Raw genomic sequence first — 21072 nt, forward strand, 5'->3', positions numbered from 1 at the left:
ACTTCATAACTAAACAATGGTCTGAAGAGATGACAGCTGAGAACGAAATCTGTTTAAATGCAACCTTCCATCCAACACGATTTAGACATTAGACTGTTTGTGATCATTTCACTGTAAAATTCTTACATATAGCTCCTTTAAATTTATATTTATGTTCCTGAATAACGTCAGAAAACTTTACCTAAAACATTATTTTCAGCAAAATTTTCTTTTAATTTACCTGTTTTGTATACTTTATACTTGGCTTTTCAGTATTTTGATAAACTTTGGTTTAAAGTTTAATTTTAATGCACAAAAATAAGATTCAAAAGTTGGTTGAATTCAGTGTTCAAAAATTGATTCAGGTTGAAATATGTTGTGCATCCATTGTTGTTATTTGTGACATTTTAGCATGCAGAGATAAGGTATAACATCTAGATATCGGCCATGAAAATCGGTCAGAAAAAGTGGCCAACAGCTGACCGTGACCTCTACATATCAGCATCGGTAATAGAAAAACCCATATAGGTGGATCTCTAGTACCGACCTGTACAGACACACATCGAACCACTCAGTGGAAACAAGGCATTAAACCTCCTCATTATTAACAGCTCTTTGACATTCGGACTAATCATAATAAATCTTTAGGGCATGACATGCAAACAATAGTGAAAGCCTATTTAATAGTAGGAACACAAAGTCCTGATTTATTGCACCAGCCTAGCAGAGCACAGATGGACACAGAAAGCAGTAGGAAATGACTAGATACAGAGTGTGGATGTTCTTACCAGCCTAATGTGGTGTTAAATGACTTGTTACAAATACTAAGACTGTTTTCTAGGCTGCAGGGGATGTATGAGCAAAGCAGGGAGAAGCGCCATCTCTAACACTGAAGACACACAAGTTGGCTATGATCAGCTCTTGGCCACTGCAGTATGCAGCATGATGAATACCAACACAGTCAGTTATACTTCCAGTAATGCAGATGTGGGGTGGGTGTGTGTGTGTGTGTGTGTGTGTGTGTGTGTGTGTGTGTGTGTGTGTGTGTGTGTGTGTGTGTGTGTGTGTGTGTGTGTGTGTGTGTGTGTGTGTGTGTGTGTGTGTGTGTGTGTGTGTGTGCAGTGTGTGTGTGTGTGTGTGCGTGTGTGTGTGTATGTGTGTGTGTGTGTGTGTGTATGTGTGTGTGTTCAGAGCCAAAGGAGAGAGGCAAAGTAGGGCAGCATGAATATGAAATCACCCCTGCCAGGCAATGATGTGGGCTACAAGAAGAGGAGAGAGTAGTGTGTGTGTGTGTGTGTGTGTGTGTGTGTGTGTGTGTGTGTGTGTGTGTGTGTGTGTGTGTGTGTGTGTGTGCGTGCGTGCGTGCGTGTTCAAGTGTGCAGCAGAGAAAATCTGCAGATGAAAGTAAGGAGACTAAAGCATGGGGTTGTAGGAGAACTCATTTATCAACAACACAATGTGTTGTTACAGAACAAACACACACACATACACAAAACTTCAATATTGCTGCATGGTCGGGGTGGCAGGCAAACGCACACAAACATCAGTGTCTGAGATTTGGTTTGGATCCACTAGCTGCACGTGAAGATTCCACATCAAGCTCCTCCCACCTTCTCTCACCTCATACTCTCCCTCTCACACACACACACACACACACACACACACACACACACACTAAAGAACCAGACACAATAGCACGAAGCAGCCAGTGACAATAGAGTGGAAACAAGGAGAATGGCAGAGGGCAAACACAATCTTGGAGGATGGATGGACTAATCAGGGCTTAAAGGTCATTTTGTAAACCTAAAGAATAAAACTGTTGAGACATTCTTTGTATTTTCTGTTTTTAAAATCATAATCGGATACATTTTAACCGTTGAATGATTTTCAAAATAAAAGAAAGCTAACAAAACATCTTCAAAATATTCACTTTAAACAACTGACTGTTCATTTATGCAAACATAAAAATTCAGACAAATAAAAATAAAGATGGACAGAAGAAGCCATGAAAAGTACAATAAATGTGTTTAATTGCATTAGGGTTGTGTAATCTACTCAAAATGTGTCATTATCCTAAATTTAATGGCTGCAGGATTGATGTTAGCACATCAATCTCAAAGGCAATAAAAGCTATTTCTGAGACCCGAGGCTTTTCAGTAAGCTTGCTATAGTTTAGTAATTATTTATAACCTATGCAGAAGCACACTTCAAAATGGCTGAAATGTCACTGAGGTAGGGTTGATTTCCTTGTGTTCATTTCATGGCATCCACTCAGTGTTGTTTCATTTTAACAGATTTTAGAACAAAACTGCAACATTAATACTTTAATAAAGCACATTTTATTCTCTTTATCGTAACTCATTCGCTGCCAGCCATTTCCTGATCGGTAAAGACCTTCGCTGCCAGCGTTTCTCGCCGTTTTTACTGTTTCTTAAGAGTCACAGAACGTTGCGCGCTAGGATGATGTCAACGCCACCAAACAAAGAGGAGACTCACCTCTTACATCAGGAAGAATCTGCGTGTTTCCAGCATTATCCATTCTTTCATAATCCATTGTTGAATTGTGATCGGCAGAAGCTTTTCTGGTTTGCGCCTCACTTTTTTTTACAGGAACGGCCCAAAACAATCTCCTAACACAGGGATTTTCTGCTTCCTGATCATGTGACGTGTGACGTATGCGGATGAAGATCGGCTTCAGAGCTGAGATGTTTGTTCTCTCGAAGCAGGGGCTCGTTCCGATGCCCACACAGTAAAAAAAATGCAAATGTGAACGGTTGGATCTAAAATGACGACTTTAGTCGTCAATGGAAGTGAATGAGTTCATGAATCTTATACTGAACTTAACAAAGGCGGAAAAGCACTAAACTGAGACAAAATCAATGAAAATGTTAATTTATTAATAATTAGTTTTACTATTTTACATGAAATTACTACTTATTGCTCTAAATATAAAAAAACACGCAATTTTTTTCTCTGATTATTTTTGTCGATGTGGACATTAAAGGGTTAAATCAAACTGGTTTGTTACAGTATGCAGCGTGCTTCACTCCGTACCACAGCTCTGGCGCGTCTTCCTTCATATTTCTCATCAGTTCATCATCTGGTCTTACAAAAGGTACCAAACAAAGGTGAAAGTAAGGGCATTCATTTGCTGCACAACACAAAGTCACTTGTGAGATTTTGGGGAAAAATGTGAGACAGGTGAAAAGGCGCGGAGAAAAGAAGCCAGAGTGATGACACTGCAGACACCTCCATTACCTTCTCATAATAGGGATCATTCTCCAGCCGCTTCACCCAGCTGGGGAGTCCGGGAGCTGATTACACCCAGGGGTTAGCAGGATATATATGTGCACTGAAGGGGATAAGGAAAGGAAGGATGGAGGATGCAGCACAGAAGCAGTAAAAGAGAGGAATGTGTGTGATATTAAAATACACCCACCCACCCACACACACACACACGTGTGTGTGTGTGAACGCATTAATTTTGATGAATTGTTTAGAAAAAAAATTAAGTGTTAGAATTTACTCCTTGAGCCCGAGCGCCCTCAGATTGAAAGACACGTTAATCTGTTTTACGAGCTCCAAACTAAACAGAAACTACAATTAAATGAATTGAATCATAAGAAAAAAACACTTTTTACTGTTTTCTAGTTGGTAGAAAAGCAGGCAAGCAGTAACTTTATCCATATATTTACAGCAGCAGGGACAAGCACTCATCTCACCCTCAGCAGAACTTCCCCTGAACTCTACACTACACCTCTATATATACTAGCAGTGCTCTGCTGCCACCTAGTGTTCATTTCAGTCCACAACATTAACATTTACACCATCAGTAACACATATGCTAATAACTACACATTCCAACAAATCCCACAGCGGTTACCTTTATTTCTACCTGTGTTGCTAAAATGGCACATCCCTTCATGATCTCGTTGCTCTACTGAGCAGGAGTCGTTGGTTGTCCCACGCTCTGGACGTAGGTCTAGAGCTTATTGGGCCTTTTAGGTTCTGGCTCCTACTCTGTGGAATGAGTAGTCACTTGTTATAAAACAGTAGCCTTCGCTGCAGGTTTTTAGGAGTCGCTTGAAGACCCATTTTTATCGCTTGGCTTTTATGTAATGTGGTTCATGACACTAATTGACTGTGTTTTTAATCTTATTTGATTGACCTGTTTGTCATGCAGCTTTTTTTTTCGTGTATGTTGTGTTCAGTGTTTTGGCAGGGCCAGATTAACACTTTGTTGTACCCTGGGCAACGACATTAAAGGGCCCCATCATCACGACCCAAGGATCACCATAATATGGTCACATACAGAATATTTTACTGTAATATGCCATAAATATACTCAATACTTGAATGCCTTTGAATTGTATCAAATGTATAAATATTACATGTGTATAACTTATTGCTTTATACAGGTAAAATGTGTAGTGGAGATAAATTTACCTACACTTTACTTTTCAACACTTTGTTTTGTTTTCTTGTTTTTATTTAACTATTTTCCTGTCCTGTCTGACTCTCATCTTCCTGCATCTCCTCTACACTCTCCAGAAAAACTGCTGCCTGGATTTTTACTTTTTCACCTCATCAGTTACTTTTGAGCAGATCAAAGGGATCTCCTGATCGCAAAGCGGAGAGGCCTGTCGATGATGCGTCAGTGAGGTGAAATCACCGCAGCACAGGTGATGAGCTCCGCAGTAGCAGAGCGCTTCAGGTACAAATAAGACAGAAAGTAGAGAACATGTGCGGACATGAACAATCGTGTGCTAATTATAGTTTTTTGGTTGCGCTACTTTGAGAATGGACCGTGCGCTGGACGCAGCTGCCTGGAGCGCTGCGCACCAACGATCATCGCTCTGCCGCTCTCTGCTCAAGAGTCCATGAATGATGTAATTTAGGTAGAAATTTTTTTCCAGCTCCCCCATAATTCGATCCCTGCTCCTGGATGAAAAGCCGGACATTTTCATCAATACAAGAAGCCCCCGGACGCCTGGACATAGAGTGAAAAGTGGACATGTCTGGGGAAAAGAGGACGTATGTCACCCTAGTTTAATATAAAGCGGGAGATTACAGATACAGTATTTTGCTCGTGCCCTTGCTGCCCTGGGCCTGGGCCCTTTAGAGTTCTTGGACCCCTGGGCAATTGCCCAGTTTCCCATATGGTTAATCTGGTCTTGCGTTTTGGGCTCTGCAAAAGTAGTAGAAGGCACTATGTCAATAAAAATTGATTCAATGATTAAAATGTGGGTGTGTCATCTGCGCCTCACAAAAACTATTTTTAATTTTAAAATTTTCTGGAAACAATTAAAAAGACTGAAGCGTGATTAATCAAGCTCAATTAATTACAAAGCCACTAATGAATTAGATTATTTTTTTAATCGAGTCTCACCCATGATAATATATTTGTGTGTGTGTGTGCGCGCGTGCGTGCGTGCGTGTGTGTGTGTGTGTGTGTGTGTACACACTTCTAGGAAGAGACCTTACTTAAATTCTCACACAGCTTAGCCTCACGAAAAAAAATTGAAATCCAACCATCTGGAAATGGCAGCTAACGAAGGATGAGAAGAATTTTAGAGGAGTGAAGCAGAGCTGAAGCACTTTAGGAGATGAAGAGGTGAACAGTTTAGCTTTTGGATATCTCTTCTATGTGAATTTGAATCAGGATGAAGAGAGTTTAAACACACATCATATTATAATTCAACTCACATTACCGAAACAGGAGCAGCAATCAGCTTTCCACCTTGAGCAGATTTATTTCTCTCTAAAGCAGATCTGTGTGAAAAAAGGCTGCTATTAGGAGGCTTTGGGAGAGACTAGGCTTGTCGTTTAAGGAGCAACTTAACATTTTTACTTTTAATTGGGTGCTTATCCAGAATATGGAGGAAATAGTTTCCAGATTTGTCCAGCAGCTGAAGCTGCTGAGTAACAAACTAGGTCCCCAACATGGCAGGTGACTGATGATGAAAAATGTTCTATTAAACCAGAGAATTTCACGCCATCAGAGGTGTTTTGCAGTTTGATTTGTTTTAAGTGAGCTAAGAGATTGTATTTTAGTTATTTGTCACAAGAAGAAGCCATGGGTAAGTAACAAGCCAGCTGGCGTGATGAGGCTCCACAGGAAGAACATCATACAGCTGGACCCATGTCACATTTAAGAAGAAAATAGCTCCTAAAAGAACAGATTTTTCATTTTTCCCTCTGATTCCCGCTCATCATACCTCTTCCTTTGGTTTCCCCCTCTGCTGCTTTCAGCTGTTTAAATGAGCATCAGATTTGTGCTCCATCTTTCATGCTCTCAGTCTGGCTCACGCTGGGTTCGGGAAGACACGGCTGTGTGATAGATAGCAAAGTCATTCATGACCTTGCAGTAGAAACCCCACCCTCTATCCTCCATCTCATTGTAGATAACAGCATGCACGGGTGAGGGGCGTGAAAGAAAAGATCTGGAGTGTTTCTGGAAGACGTTGAAAGATCAAATGTTAAATAATTTCTTTGCTGTCTCACCGTTAGCCAACGCAGGCTGCAGACTCCAGGCACAAACGGACTACACTGCTCTGTAGCTTCAGCAGCTAATCCCCCCGTCCTAAAAAATAATCTGCACCCTTTTACGGACAACTGCAAGTTATTCACAAATGCCAAAATGTGCATTCTTGTTCTCTTTTCAGTTTCATGCAGCCAGCATCAATATTAAGCTCCAGCAAGCTTCCGCTGAGTCACAAAGATAACATTAGATTTTGTTTAAATTCAGCCAATGACACATTTACAACTTCTGCTTTTAGTTAACATGTCAATCAATTGGTTTAATAAATCACTGGTAAGAATAAAAATCACATTGCAATACAAAACAGAGAGAGAGAGAGAGAGAGAGAGAGAGTGCAATACAAAACAGAGAGAGAGAGAGAGAGAGAGAGAGAGAGAGAGAGAGAGAGAGAGAGAGAGAGAGAGAGAGAGAGAGAGAGAGAGAGAGAGAGAGAGAGAGAGAGAGAGAGAGAGAGAGAGAGAGAGAGAGAGAGAGAGTGAGAGATAGGATGGAAAAATTATCATTCGTTCTCAATCCCACTGAATCATTCGCATCACTTGATGGTCTGGTATCGTTAAAGGGTTGTCAGGTGAAAAGAAAATTACATTTTCATCCATCCAGGTGTGTGTGTGTGTGTGTTCGAGAGAGAGAGAGATCGAGAGAGAGAGAGAGAGAGAGAGAGAGAGAGAGAGAGAGAGAGAGAGAGAGAGAGAGAGAGAGAGAGAGAGAGAGAGAATAAACAGTCCAAACATATAAGTAACATGTTAACATGAAGTATCTGAACCACAATAGAGAGAGTTACATTACTATGGCGGAAATAAACTCTATTGCACACTGCTGCAAGCTAGTGGTTGACATTTGAATTGCACCAAATAAAAATACACAAATGTTTACTCGTCAATTCTTCCAAAAATTCAGTACACAGCTTTTGAATATCCATATAATGTTGCAGAAAAAAATCACGATATATTGCCTTATCGATAATTTCTTACATACCTAAGACAGACAGACAGACAGACAGACAGACAGACAGACAGACAGATAGACAGATAGATAGATAGATAGATAGATAGATAGATAGATAGATAGATAGATAGATAGATAGATAGATAGATAGATAGATAGATATTTGTCCATAATAAATTGGATCAATTCTGCTCCCCCCTACCCCGCTCTCACAGACGGAACACAGCAGCGAAACGGTCCCAAGCACACCAAAATTATTCACGACATACTTTGACAGAATAAAACTTAATGTAATTAATTTTCGTGGATGCCTTTTAGTAATGATCAGTGACCTTGCTCACTCCTGAAACCCTAAGGGCTATTCAAGTTTGGGCCTTGAGCGCCGGTATCCAGCACGTTTGAGGGCTTTCTCTGGTCCAACACACGAAATTCCGTGGTTGAGTCACTTCCGTGGTTGAGCTCATCAGGCTCTGCGGAAGCCTGTTAATCACCTGTTGATTGAAATCAGGTGTGTTAAAGCAGGGTTAAAACTAAAACATGCTGGATACCAGCCTTCGAGGCCTGGAATTGAATAGCACTTCCCTTAACCTTAAAATATATGCTGACATCATAGCTAATTCGGAAAGGGCTAATTTGGTATTGAAACGCAATGGCTGACAGGACCAATCCATCTTAGTTTTTCCTGTCACCTTACCCTCTTCCAAAAATTTCTCAACACTATACTAAAACACTAAAACCTGACTCCATCATGTCTTTGCCTTGAATTCCACAGTATATCAGATTAATATTATCAAAAATTCTTCTTAAATAAAATTTGCCTACAATTTGCTACATTAATGAGGACTTGTTCAATTTAAATGGTAAATGTCCTGTATTTGTATAGCGCCCTCTTAGAGTTCTACGACCCCCCAAGGCACTTTATAACACAATCAGTCATCCACACATTCACACACTGGTGATCATGAGCCTAACCCCAACCCTAGCCACAGCTGCCCTGTGGCACTCTGACAGAGGCAAGGCCTGCAATACCCAGACGCCACCGGTCCCCTCGACCACCAGCAGCAGGCAAGGCAGGTTAAGTGTCTTGCCCAAGGACACAACAGCAGCATTCCCTGGTGTGAGCCGGGATCGAACCTGCAACCTTCCGATGACTGGACAACCCGCTCTACCTCCTGAACTACTGCTGTCCCATTTACTGTATGAGCTCACAGTGATGCACTGTTTTCTTGAGTGTGAACAAGCAAGCTGATTAGGAGCGCTGCAGGTAACAGGCAGCTCGTGCTCCAAGTTTGCAGCCACTTGGCAAAGGTTGTTCGGAGCAGGCTGGGGTTGTTGTCACAATTTTCCTCTGGGATTAATAAAGTATTTTTGAATTGAATTGAACTGAAGGGAAAAAATAGTTTCGATGGTTGATTCCAGCTTGTGATCTCGCTGATGTCAGAGCTGATGGAGAAGGACAACGAGACGTTTCCACACAGAGACTCGGTGGGACCTCTAAAGGGACATATTGGGGATTAGTGCCGCTATCCATCCAACCAAGGAGAATGGTGACTGAGAGAAAAAAGGCAAAGAACAGAGACCAGGTCATAAATTATTTCTAATGCCAGACAAACATGTTGTTTTGATCCTAAAAAAGCAAGATGAGGCTGCCTATAAATAAGCACACCTGGTGCTGCTTTAAGGGATTGGGACTGACAGCGCTGGCTGTCGATGCTTTTGAAATTTAGCTCCAGTCTGCAGGTAAAGAATAGATGTGACAGTATGCTTCAGGTAGATACGCCACATGCCAAACAAGACTTCATCAAACACTGATGCACACCTACAATAAAAAACACACATACCAGTGTGCCAAATAAAGAAAGCAAAAGAAGGGAAGTGAATGCCCAATATCATTTTAGACAGAAAGAGGAAAAGGATGACACACACACACACACACAGAAAATTGGTCCATAACCAAAACAATATCTATCCTGTAAAATATCATCTACAATACAGCCAATGCTGCCAAAACTTCTGCATTACTAATTAAATATATCCAGGTCAGCTAGAGAGAAGAGGCTTGAAAGGAAGTCTAAAAATAGAAATGAATCCAGAAAAACACTAATCTAGAAGAATTAAATCTCTCTCCACAGCTACCTGCTCTTTTCAATCATCTCATAGATTTATTAATGGGGCCCACATTGCCTTATTTCATAAACAAGGCTGCACTAAACAAAAAAAACTTACAAGAGAACAATTAATGTGGCAAAAAGTTACAATAAATCAGACAAAAAAGCAGAAAACCAAATATACATGGTAGTCCGATGGACCTTTTCAGCTCTGAAAGGCCCCGGCCGATAGATTTACATCATCTTATGATGAGAATTGATGGAGTTTTATCTGTTGTGGTCAAACCTTGACAGTGTTGTGCACAATCTGAAGCTTATATTCTACAACATCTTTAGCTCATTCGTCTTTAGAAACCACTTCTTTCTATAGGGAGTTAAGGTTGGTTTATGCTTGACGCGTCAGCGAGGTCCGCACAGCTCCACGCGGAAAAGTTGCGTCATTTTGCGTCATTTTAACAACCACGTCCCTCCACCGCGCCTCCGCACGGCCCAAGATTTCCGCAACGCGCACCTTGGAAAATTTCTAACCACGCGGACGGACAGACGCGGAAAAACATGGCGGACCGGCAAGAACTAGCATGGCAGAGGTTCGTAAATACAGACATTTGTATGATTCAGCTCTCAAAGATCACCGTGATCAACATGTTGTTAATCGTTCTTGAAGAGAAATAGCTCGCACTGTCGGAAAAGACGAGGACACTGTTAAAAATGCTGAAATGCCATGTTGTAAACAGTAATTTCTACTTCTACTATGGTGTAGTGTTGGATGCATGCCGTAGAACTCCATGCTGCCCCGTTCAGTTTGGGAGAATATTGGCTCACCGCAGAGACGAGCCGCACGAACCATAAACGCTGCGAGTTGTGAAGCACGTTCCATCCGCGAGCCGCATCACCGCGCGGAAAATGAATGCGTCAAGCATAAACCAAGCTTAAGGGTTACCCCGTTTCACACTGGAAGCATCAGCAGCGCCAAACGGCAGCGGAACGATTTACTCGCGAACTTCAAAGAGGCCAATTTCACTTCAGGAGAGCCTTGGCCGTAAAACGGCTTCCTCGCTGGACTCGCAAGATCACAAGATCTCTCGAGACTTTAAAGGCAACGGTTTGTTTACGCAATCTGCCTTTCAACCAACAAGAAGGAAATCACGTTTAATGTAGCTGTTTGATGTAATTTAGGATGGTGTTCCTTTTAAAATTAGAGCCATGAAAAAACACGCCGCTGCACTTCTGGAACGATGCTGTGAGTAACTAAGTCATTGGGTCAAACGTAAGCTTCATGTATACGAATTTCCATCGCTGCAGTACTTTTATTTTGAAAATAACCAGGGATTTTACACTGAAACCGTGTGTGATTTCCTGTCTAGCCCTATATTAACTTTAGAAATTGACATGTCCCAGAAGCAGCTCGCGGCGAAAATAGAACCTGACCCTATCTTTAGCGGCGCTATTTGACGCTGCGACATTCCGCTGCCGTTCCGCGCTGCTTTTGGCCTGTGGGACGATGCTGGACTACCTAGTAAAAACTCATGAATGCATGCAGAAAACATGCAAACCTTGTGAAGAAATGCTGCAGCTGGGTTTTCAACCTGCAACTGATTGTGCCCTCATCTTTCAGCAAGGGATGCACGATGGATCAGCAACATCTGTATCAGTCGATGTTAGTGACTTTTTAAAGGTGAGGTTTACTGAGAAATGTATAGCATTTGTTCTTTTGGAAATATTATTGCTCACTCTGAGTTACACCCTTCTTTGCCCATTTCCTGCATTTGCCGCTGAAAGTAAATGGACGGGTAATCGCTCGTGTCAGAAAAAGCTACACAGATCTACGTCAAGCAGCAAAATCACAGACTCTCCATCTTGGCTCGCGACCGACAGGGAAGGCCACGTTGATTTTACAGCACATCTCAAGGTAGTAGAAGCTAACCATTAGCATTAGCAACTCCACAACATGGCAGAACCCATCCACGCTTTTAGTTACTTGGACAGACAACACATCAGCCTAGCAGTATTTTACCAAAGAAAGAAGAGCTAATGCAGGCAGCGGAAGAGTTGTGCAGCTGTTAGCCAATCAGAGGCAAGATGTTCGCACATCATAAATGTTAATGATCAAGACTCCAAATCCTGCCGTTTTCTGCCCACCCCCCCACCCCACTCATCCAACTAGATCTCACTTTCTGAAACACCAGAGCTTTATCTCCACAGAAAACGACTCACAAGTCATTCATTCATACAGTGAATTTATTAACCCTCCCACTGTCCTAACGGGTGTCCCACAGCGCTCCTTCGTGAGAGCGGAGGTGTGGGGGTGGGGGGGGGGGGGGTGCACAGTTCCACTGCTGTTTCTCACCAGTATCAGCTGATGTCAGTGTCAGTCCAAAGTAAAACTGGGACATTATTGATAAAACCAATATTTATTTCCATCTAGTTGTCATTTGTGAATGAGTTTTGGGGTCGGTGGGGGGTATTCGTGTAGTATTTATTTGGTCATGTGACAGTGATAGTAATCAGCTCAGATTTATTAATAAATATGATCGATAAATACAGATTATCAGCCATAACAACAATGTTAAAATCACATTAGGCCCAAATTTTCATATCATGCATCCCTAAACTTAGCTCAATATCTGCAAAACAGAGCAAGAAAATGCCACTTTTGTCATTGCTAAGCTTGATTATTTGTGGTGGCCATCTTGAATAAGACTCTGGTTAGGCTCCAAACCTCTACCAGATGTAGATGTACAACTTGCACAGAGAGTTTCATTAAACCCTGCCCAGTGGTTCATGAGATACGTAGAGTTGGCCAAGACAGCATCAAAGTTTTAAACAAATATCTTAGATCTTTAGATGTTTCTCCATAAACAACAGACCTTAAAGTGACAGTGTGTATTTTTCCTGGCGATAGGGGGCAGCAGATTCCTAAATTGTTGCAAGCAAGCAGATTTTTTGTGTTGGAAAAAGACCTTACCAGTGGATGTCCATTAGGGTCAAAAAGCCCTGGGGAGTGCAAACGTCAGCACTGGCAACAAGTGAAGAGGTAAATGTGTAAAACAACAAAGTTTAAGAACGGTGAAAATTTTCTAACTGTTTGTTTCAAATCAGTAAATGAATTTTGTCCTCCTGGGCTCCCGTAGAAGGAAACATGGCATCTAATAATAGAGGCTTAGACCCGCTGTCATGTATTGTAGACCTGATTTTTATGATTATATGTCACAAAGCCGCCAATATTTTTCAACAACTGGGCATCATTTAATTAATTTAACAACATTTTGGTGGATGTTTCCAGAAATGAATGAAAAACACTACACATTGTCTCTTTAACATGTCTGTGTCATTCTTATCTGGGTTTGTTGCAGCTGTGAAACATCCAGATCCACAAATCATGTTAAAAATACATCCCAAGACATAGCGCTAGATAAAGAACTGGAGATTCGTGGAGAGGAGGTCTGGGTGAGGAGTCCGGAAGCGGAAAACAACGCCAGGAGGTCTAGCGTCTATGCAGTCAACGAGTAGCGTTGCCTTGACAACTGTGATGCCTTGCTGATGGCAATAACTGAGCAACTTGCAGCCAGCAGCACCCCACAAACATAATATCATTAATAAGTTCAGCTGCATTACTGTTTGAGGGATGATAACGTCTCTTTAATTGTTTACCAATAAAGCTTTAGAAGAGGACATCAGCACAGAACGCTGACTAAAGTCTGTTTAATCTCCTCTTAGCTGCCTCTCAATAGGCCAACACTAAACAAAGGTATAAGCGATATATCATGTAGAACTAATAATGTGCCTCGTTTTCAGGAGCATCTTTTACACCCAAGAATCCATCTGCTCGCCTAATTCGCAGCGGGATCTGATCAATACGGCCCCGGTTGGATGGAGAACGTGGCGGCTGCGGTCTCGCACATTTGGATCAGCTTTAGGGTCACAGTAGCCTCATTGTACCAGCAGCATGACCACTGAGGTTTCCTGCCTCTGCACCTCTTTGTTTCAACTCTTTTAATTAAGGAGCTGGGCAACAGAATCCCCCAAAAGGCTTAGCTATTGGCAGCCCCGAATCCAGAACCGATTGTTCAATTCAGGGTTTAGCCGGTAAATGCTTTATATGACCAACACATACTGCTTTCATTCGTCAGGGCGTCAGAGCCTTTTTTTTCCTTTTTTTTTGGGAGGCATTATTGCATCACAACAACAATCACAATTAAAACACGTTGGCCTAAAAACGGGTGTTTACATAAAACACAGAGGAGTTTGTTTCACATGAATGCTCGGATGAGCTTTCACTGATCTGATGAGGACCGAGTCCTTTCCTCTTCCACTGCATCAGCTGGTGATTTCTGAGCACATAGCCACTGCAGCATCCTACCACCTCCTCCTCCTCCTCCTCCACTCTCGCTTCTCCTCCCCCACCCTCCTCCAAACCCCCTCTCTCCACCTGCTTTTAAACGCATGGCGCTGCCCTGCCAAACCAGCCTATGCATGCAGCATCACTGCTCTCTCTGTCCCTCCCAAGCGGTAGCCGAGGAGGTTATCAGCCTGTGCAACCTGCAGGGCTGCTGGAGAAAGAGACAAGATTGGAGCAGCAAAGCCCGCTCTGAGCACTACCAATAATTGATTGGGAGATAACCTGAATCAGGATGGTTTGGGCTATCTAACACCAAAGCATCAGCAAATAGGCCACCAGCTACGTGGAGCCCAAAAATAGTCTGGTCTCGAGCAGACATTACACTGACTTTTACTTTTAAATGTCTGGATCACTGATGAGAGCTTATTTCTGGTAGCACAAAGGCACAATCATGAAGCATGAATTTGGGAGGAACGTCCTACGTCCTCCAGAAGCTCTACTTTAGAGCGTCTGCTGTACATTTTGCCCATCTGTTTCGTAACAGCCCACACCAGTCATGTCCCAGCTGGATTAAGTCCTCTGGTGTGTTGTGTTGGGTACATGCCCAGCATCACCGACACACACAACCTCTCATGGATGAATAAAGATGGGGGGGCACCTATATCTGCTCCATGAATAAACTGTGTGATGCTCTGTAATATTAACCACTAAACCACCAAACGCTACCTATACATCACTCCTCAGCGCGCAGCATGCAGGGCCCTGCCTGCAACAACAGGCCTGTGCATAATTTTGAGCCATGCTCATGCACACAAGCGCGTGTGCGTGTCGCTGGATAGCTTAATGCTAGTCGGCCTTTGTCTACGTTACATTAGTTTTTGTTTTTACACACACGCACCTGCAGGAAATTCACACTTTAGGGGAGCAGATTCAAGTCGCGGTGTTGTGCGCAATAATGTAACCGTGCTTCGGCTCCCGCATCACTCCAGGGTACATATTGAGGTCAAGAGAATAGCCAGCATACAATGGTCCAGTGCAGCCACACCGTATGTTTTTTTTTTTGTTTGTTTGTTTCTTTCTTTCTTTTTAAACATAAGTGCCCAAAAGAATACTAGTCATTTAGTCAACAATGGCTGCTGATTAGACTTCCCCCAAAGCCTTGGAGGGGTCACATGCTTCTTCTTCCCTGGGCTTTGCGTTAAAACACCATCATGCTGTCCTCCTACAGCCTTCATCTTCTGTATGGTCCCTTTTTTTACCAGCAGAAAATGTAAAAACCACACTTAGATGTTCTGAACAAATACATGACATCATACCCTGAAAGCCACACAACCGGGGGAGTGAAGCTTCATAAATAAAACATAGAGACTCAGGCGGAGCGCACCGATTCTGTTTTCTATGGCTTCGTCTTTCTGTTTCTAATATTTCCTCGCATCCACTCACCAGGTTCAGTACCGTCTCCACGATGTCCCTGTTGCTAACCTCCCCGACCTGGATCAGGCCCACCAGCACGGCAAATTTCATCTGGATATTCCTGATCGGAACGGCGGGGTTGATCACCCCAGCCGGGAGAACCATAGAGCCGGCTGCAGACACCATCCTGTCCCCGTTGGAGCTGGAGCCAGCGCCTGCGGCGGCGGTGGCGACGACCTGCTGGTGCTGCCCGGAGGAGCCCGACGGAGGATGCGAGTCTCGGTCTGTGTCCGTGAGTAAAGAAGCAGCGCCCGGTGCTACTGAAAGCGGCTTCTCGCTCGACATTTCCCCTTGGAAACAGGGAGAAGAGGAGCGGTCGCCGCTGTCTCTCACACCTGCTTTGCAAGCTCGGGCGTCTGCTGGTGCTGCTGCTTTAAAACCATCCACTGCGAAGGGAGGTAAAATAAAATAAAAAACAAAGGGAAACGGCGCTTTCGAAATCCTCAGAGTTCACTCTATCCTCCTGAAAATGTGTAGGGACTCATAAGGCTAAAGAAAAAAACGTATGGAGCCTTGTAGGAATGGTAGCCTGTATCCTAGGTCTCTTTCTCCTCTCCTCTCATTGGCAGGCTGCAGTCAGTGCGGCGGTCGTGGAGGTGACAGCGCCGCGTTCGCGCCCCCTGCCTGCGGTTGCGCGCTTTTGACGCGCATGCGCACTCAGACTCCCTGAGAGGGCGCGGATTAGGCAAACGAGACGTCACTGCTTCAAATATTTTTTTATTAATCATTATATACATTTTTAAATACTTACGGTCTGTGTTTTGAACTTTAAATAACTTAATTGAAACAAATATATACGACCAATGAAAACAAAAACGGTTCTATGGTCTTAGTCAAAGACTGTAAACAGAGTTTGAAATAAAAACAATGACAAAACATCCAAAATAGCTATTATGTTTTGACCTATTTTTGACTACTATGTTTACTTTGATTTTTAAAATAACTAAAACATTTACCACACTCCACTTTCATGACCCAGGTTTCATCTTTTATTTGTCCATTTCAGGTTTCCATCCTCAGCTCTCATCTCCCATCCCGAAACCTTTTCACTGTTTTTGCATCCTTTCATCAAATCCATCATACAAAGCCGGTGGTGACCCCAGAAATTTTTCACAGGGGGCCAGATGGAGCCAGAGAAATTTTTGGGCCGACCCGCAGAATCAGTCCTTATGGTAACTCTGGGAGAGTTTAGCCACTCCAACTCCACGCACAAAGGCTGCAGCCAGGTTTCAAACCTGCAACCTTCTTTCTGCGAGGCAACAGCTGCACCACCATGCAGCCCGTTTTGAAAATGACAAGCAGCAGAAACTTATCTAGATTTTTTTAATTAAGATTTATTTATTTGTTTACTCTGTTACTGTTTATAAAGTGTTACATTATTGTTTAATGTAAAGAATCAATCAATTTTCTAGGGATGGCCAAGCCCCCCACCCCCCGCCACCCCTTGGGGTTGCCACTGTACAAAGCATCATCACTTACTGACTGATTTCTTATTTAACACATCTACATTATGTCTTGCATTATGCGTTCTTCAACAAAGTCCTTTAATAAAGTGTATTTTCACAGAAACGATGATGTCTCTTGAACATCGCACACATGGCTCTGGCTCGAGCTTACGCTTACACACGACCACAACGACAAGTTCCTCACACACAAATGCTTTCCTCTTTGTTTTCAGACAAAGACTTGGCTTCTGCAGCTTTGTTGTTGTCGTGGATCAATAGTTACATCTTACATAGGAAACCATCGAAGATGAGATTCCATAGAAATCTTCTTAAAAAAGTTTAAGAAGATTTATTTCTAAACAATTTAAACAAGGCTAACTCTAACTTTAACGAGCAGGAATCCAGGTGAGATAAGACTTCTCTTAAAGCGTGGTTTATCTGGTAAACATCGGCGCGATCTTCTAGCTTCTTGTCCTTTGTTTGGTGACCTGAGCGCCACTTCCACATTCCCGCCAGGCCGCGTTGGGACGCGGTTCATCCATCCAAGTTTTTTAAGGTCGGTTTATCCTCATTCCTCAGTGGTTTCTCCTCCTGTTCCCTCCATAAGTGTTTTTTTATAAACACCGTGGATCTAACCCTGCTAATTTACGTCCACTAACTCCAGCTGTTTCTGTAGTTTCTGATTCCTCCTCCTCACTCAGCATGGCCCTATTGAACACCCGCTCTGTTAACAATAAGTCCTTCCTGCTCAATGATCTAATTCTCTCTAAAAGCCTGGATTTTCTGTTTCCGACTGAAGTTTGGCAGCAAACATCTGATTATTCTGGTATGATTGAACTCTGCCCGAGTGGTTATTCTTTTCTTAGCCAGCCCCGGGGTTCTGGTCGTGGTGGAGGCCTAGCTGTTGTTTTCAGAGACCATCTTCCATGTAGCTCTACAACCTCTGGTCACTTTGCTTCCTTTGAACTGCAGCTGATTAAAGTCGGGCGTAAGAACCCGTTCTACTGTGCTGTGGTCTATCGTCCACCTGGTCCAAACAGTGCTTTCCTTCAGGAGTTTAGTGACTTTCTATCCTCCACTGTGAAGCTGTCCAGACTGGTGATTGTGGGTGACTTTAACATCCACGTTGATGATCCCTCCGATCTCTTTGCCATGAATTTCTCCAGCCTTATGGACACCTTCGGCTTTACCCAGCATGTATCTGGCCCCACACACACCAGGGGACACACTCTAGACCTTGTTTTTACCCTGAGTCTAAATGCTGACAGTGTTTGTCCTGAGGACGTTTATATTTCAGATCACCATTGCATTTTCTTTAACTTGTCAGTTTCTGCGTCCCCACCTCCTGCTCACCGTATGGTTAGTTCTCGTTTTCTTAATGAGAGTACAGCTAGAAATTTTTCTGCTGCTTTTGATCCACCCTGTTCTTCTGACAACGACCCAGATTCCTTAACTTCTCAGTTCAACGAGCACTGCCTCTCCATTCTGGACAACGTCTGTCCTGTCAGAACCAGATCAGTTCCTGCAGTGAACCCTACTCCCTGGTTTAATGACAGCCTTCGCAGCCTGAAGCGCCAATGCAGAAAAATTGAGCGCTTGTGGGAGAAAACCCATCTCCACATCCATCTGCTGCACCTAAAGGATCTTCTGACACCCTTTAACTCCGCAGTCAGAGATGCCAGGGTTTCCTATTTCTCCAACCTGGTGTCCCAGAGCAAAGGGAACCCCAAGGTGCTGTTCAACACCATCAGCAGCATCGTCTCTCCTGCCTCTCCTACGGCCTCCATCCACTCTGTTACAGACTGTGAGAACTTTCTGTCTTTCTTTGTGGACAAAGTCAATAAGGTTAGATCTAGCATCTCTCCCTCAGCCTTATCGCCGCCTCTCCCGACTCCAACCAGGCCCATCATCCTAGATAGCTTTGCTCCTGTTTCTTTTCCTGAGCTAACCAAACTAGTTAACTCTATGAAGACCTCTGCATGCCCCCTCGACATCTTACCCTCATCTTTGTTTAAAAGTGCTTTTCAGTCCATCGGACCCAGCGTGCTCTCTATAACTAATGCTTCTCTGGTTTCTGGTCAGGTCCCTGCTTACTTTATGAGCGCTGTCATCCACCCGCTTCTTAAAAAACCGAGTCTCGACCCCTCTCTCCATTGCAGCTTCAGACCCATCTCTAAACTTCCGTTCATCTCCAAGATCTTGGAAAAGGTTGTGGCTTAACAACTCACAGTTTCTCTTGATGAACATAACATCTATGATAGCTTCCAGTCAGGTTTTCGTAGAGCTCATTCTACTGAAACAGCTCTTCTTAGGGTCTCTAATGACCTTCTGACTCACAGTGATGCAGGGGACTGTTCTGTTCTGGTCCTGCTGGACCTGACTGCAGCCTTTGACACTGTTGACCATCACCTGCTACTGGAGAGGCTGAGAGACTGGGTAGGCCTATCAGGTTCTGCTCTGGAGTGGTTCTCCTCTTATCTCTCTGAGCGCTCCTTTTCTGTGACCATCTCCAAGTTTAGGTCCTCCACCACCACTCTTACCCATGGTGTCCCACAAGGTTCTGTGCTGGGACCTCTGCTCTTCCTCCTCTATCTGCTTCCTCTTCAGCACATCCTGAGCTCCTTCAAAGGAATCTCCTACCATCTTTATGCAGATGACATCCAACTGTACATCTCCTTTAAGCCCCATGAGATGTCTAAGCTGCAGCTGTTACACACCTGCTTAGACTCTATCAAAGCCTGGATGGCTGGGAGCTTTCTTCAGCTGAATGAAGATAAGACTGAGAACCTCATCTGTGCCCCAGACAAGCTGGTTCCCAAAGTCAGAGACTATCTTGGTCAGCTTGCTTCCCACACCAAACCTTCTGTCAGGAATCTTGGCGTGACCTTTGACCCAGCTCTCACCCTGGATTCTCATGTCAGTTCTCTTGTTCGCTCTTCCTTCTTCCATCTCAGGAACATTGCTAAGCTGAGTCCCATTCTGTCCCGCTCTGAACTTGAGACAGTTCTCCACACCTTCATCTCCTCACGCTTAGACTACTGTAACTCTCTTTTCACGTGTCTGAGCAGAACCTCCCTGAACCGTCTACAGGTGGTTCAGAATGCCTGTGCTCGGCTTCTGACCAAGTCCTCCAAACACACCCACATCACCCCACTTCTCCTCCAGCTTCACTGGCTGCCAGTCAACTTCAGGGTTCATTTCAAGATCCTGGTTCTGGTCCATAGGGCCCTACATGGACAAGCACCATCTTACATTGGTTATCTTCTTAGTCCCTACACCCCCAGCAGGTCCCTGAGGTCCAGTGATCAAAGCCTACTGGTTGTGCAGCACCAGGCTAAAGACCAAAGATGACAGATCATTTGCTGCTTTGGCCCCCAGACTCTGGAACTCTCTCCTCCTGAGCCTGAGATCAGTGGACTCAGTGGTCTCCTTCAAAAAGCAGCTGAAGACTCACTTGTTCAAGCTGGCTTTTGTATGACCTTCTTCAACCCCTCTCTTTATTCTGCTCTCCCCACCTATTCCGCCTTCCTCAGGATCCACTGATTTCCCTCCTTCCTGTTCACACTCTCTCTTTCTTAACATTTTTTCTTTTAAATCCCAATTGCCTATTTTTGCTAATTTAAAATATATTTTTAAACATTTTCTAAATGCTTTTTTATATTTTTACTTTTTTGTTTTTGTTTTTGTGAAGCGCCTCGTGATTTTTATCTTGAGAGGCGCTATAGAAATGATATTTTCTTCTTCTTCTTCTTTCTCCAGCGGTCAATGGGCAATCAGGTGGGGTACACCCTGGACAGAGAGCCAGTCCATCGCAGGACAACACAGAGACACACAGGACAAACAATCATGCACACACACACACACACACACACACACACACACACACACACACACACACACACACACACACACACACACACACACACACACGCACACACGCACACACTTACACCTAAGGACATTTTAGACAGACCAATTAACCTAACAGTCACGGTTTTGGACTGTGGGAGGAAGCCGGAGTACCCGGAGAGAACCCACACATGCACAGGGAGAACAAGCAAACTCCATGCAGAAATATCCCAGGCCGGGAAGTGAACCATGGACCTTTTCGCTGCAAGGCAACAGCTCTAACCACTGCAACACTGCGCAGCCCAGAGTAAGAGTAAGAACAAATTTCAAAATGAAGATTTGCGTCCCTGCTGATGGATGGATGTACCCAGTGATGACCTCGGCTCAGACAGA

General features: G+C 43.6%; 1 protein-coding gene across 13 annotated transcripts in view; it reads right to left on the minus strand.

Annotated features, from left to right (window-relative positions):
- Positions 1-16572, minus strand: part of nbeaa (neurobeachin a) — a 160893-nt gene extending 144321 nt beyond the window's left edge. For all 13 annotated transcript variants that reach the window (XM_054730804.2, XM_054730803.2, XM_054730802.2 and 10 more), the window contains exon 1: positions 15356-16572. In XM_054730804.2, the coding sequence (XP_054586779.1) occupies positions 15356-15670 (315 nt within the window). In that variant the 5' untranslated portion in view covers positions 15671-16572. The remainder of the gene's footprint in view (positions 1-15355) is intronic.
- Positions 16573-21072: the final 4500 nt, after the last annotated feature.

This window comes from Nothobranchius furzeri, chromosome 10, assembly GCF_043380555.1.
Source record: "Nothobranchius furzeri strain GRZ-AD chromosome 10, NfurGRZ-RIMD1, whole genome shotgun sequence".
Lineage (NCBI taxonomy): Eukaryota > Metazoa > Chordata > Actinopteri > Cyprinodontiformes > Nothobranchiidae > Nothobranchius > Nothobranchius furzeri.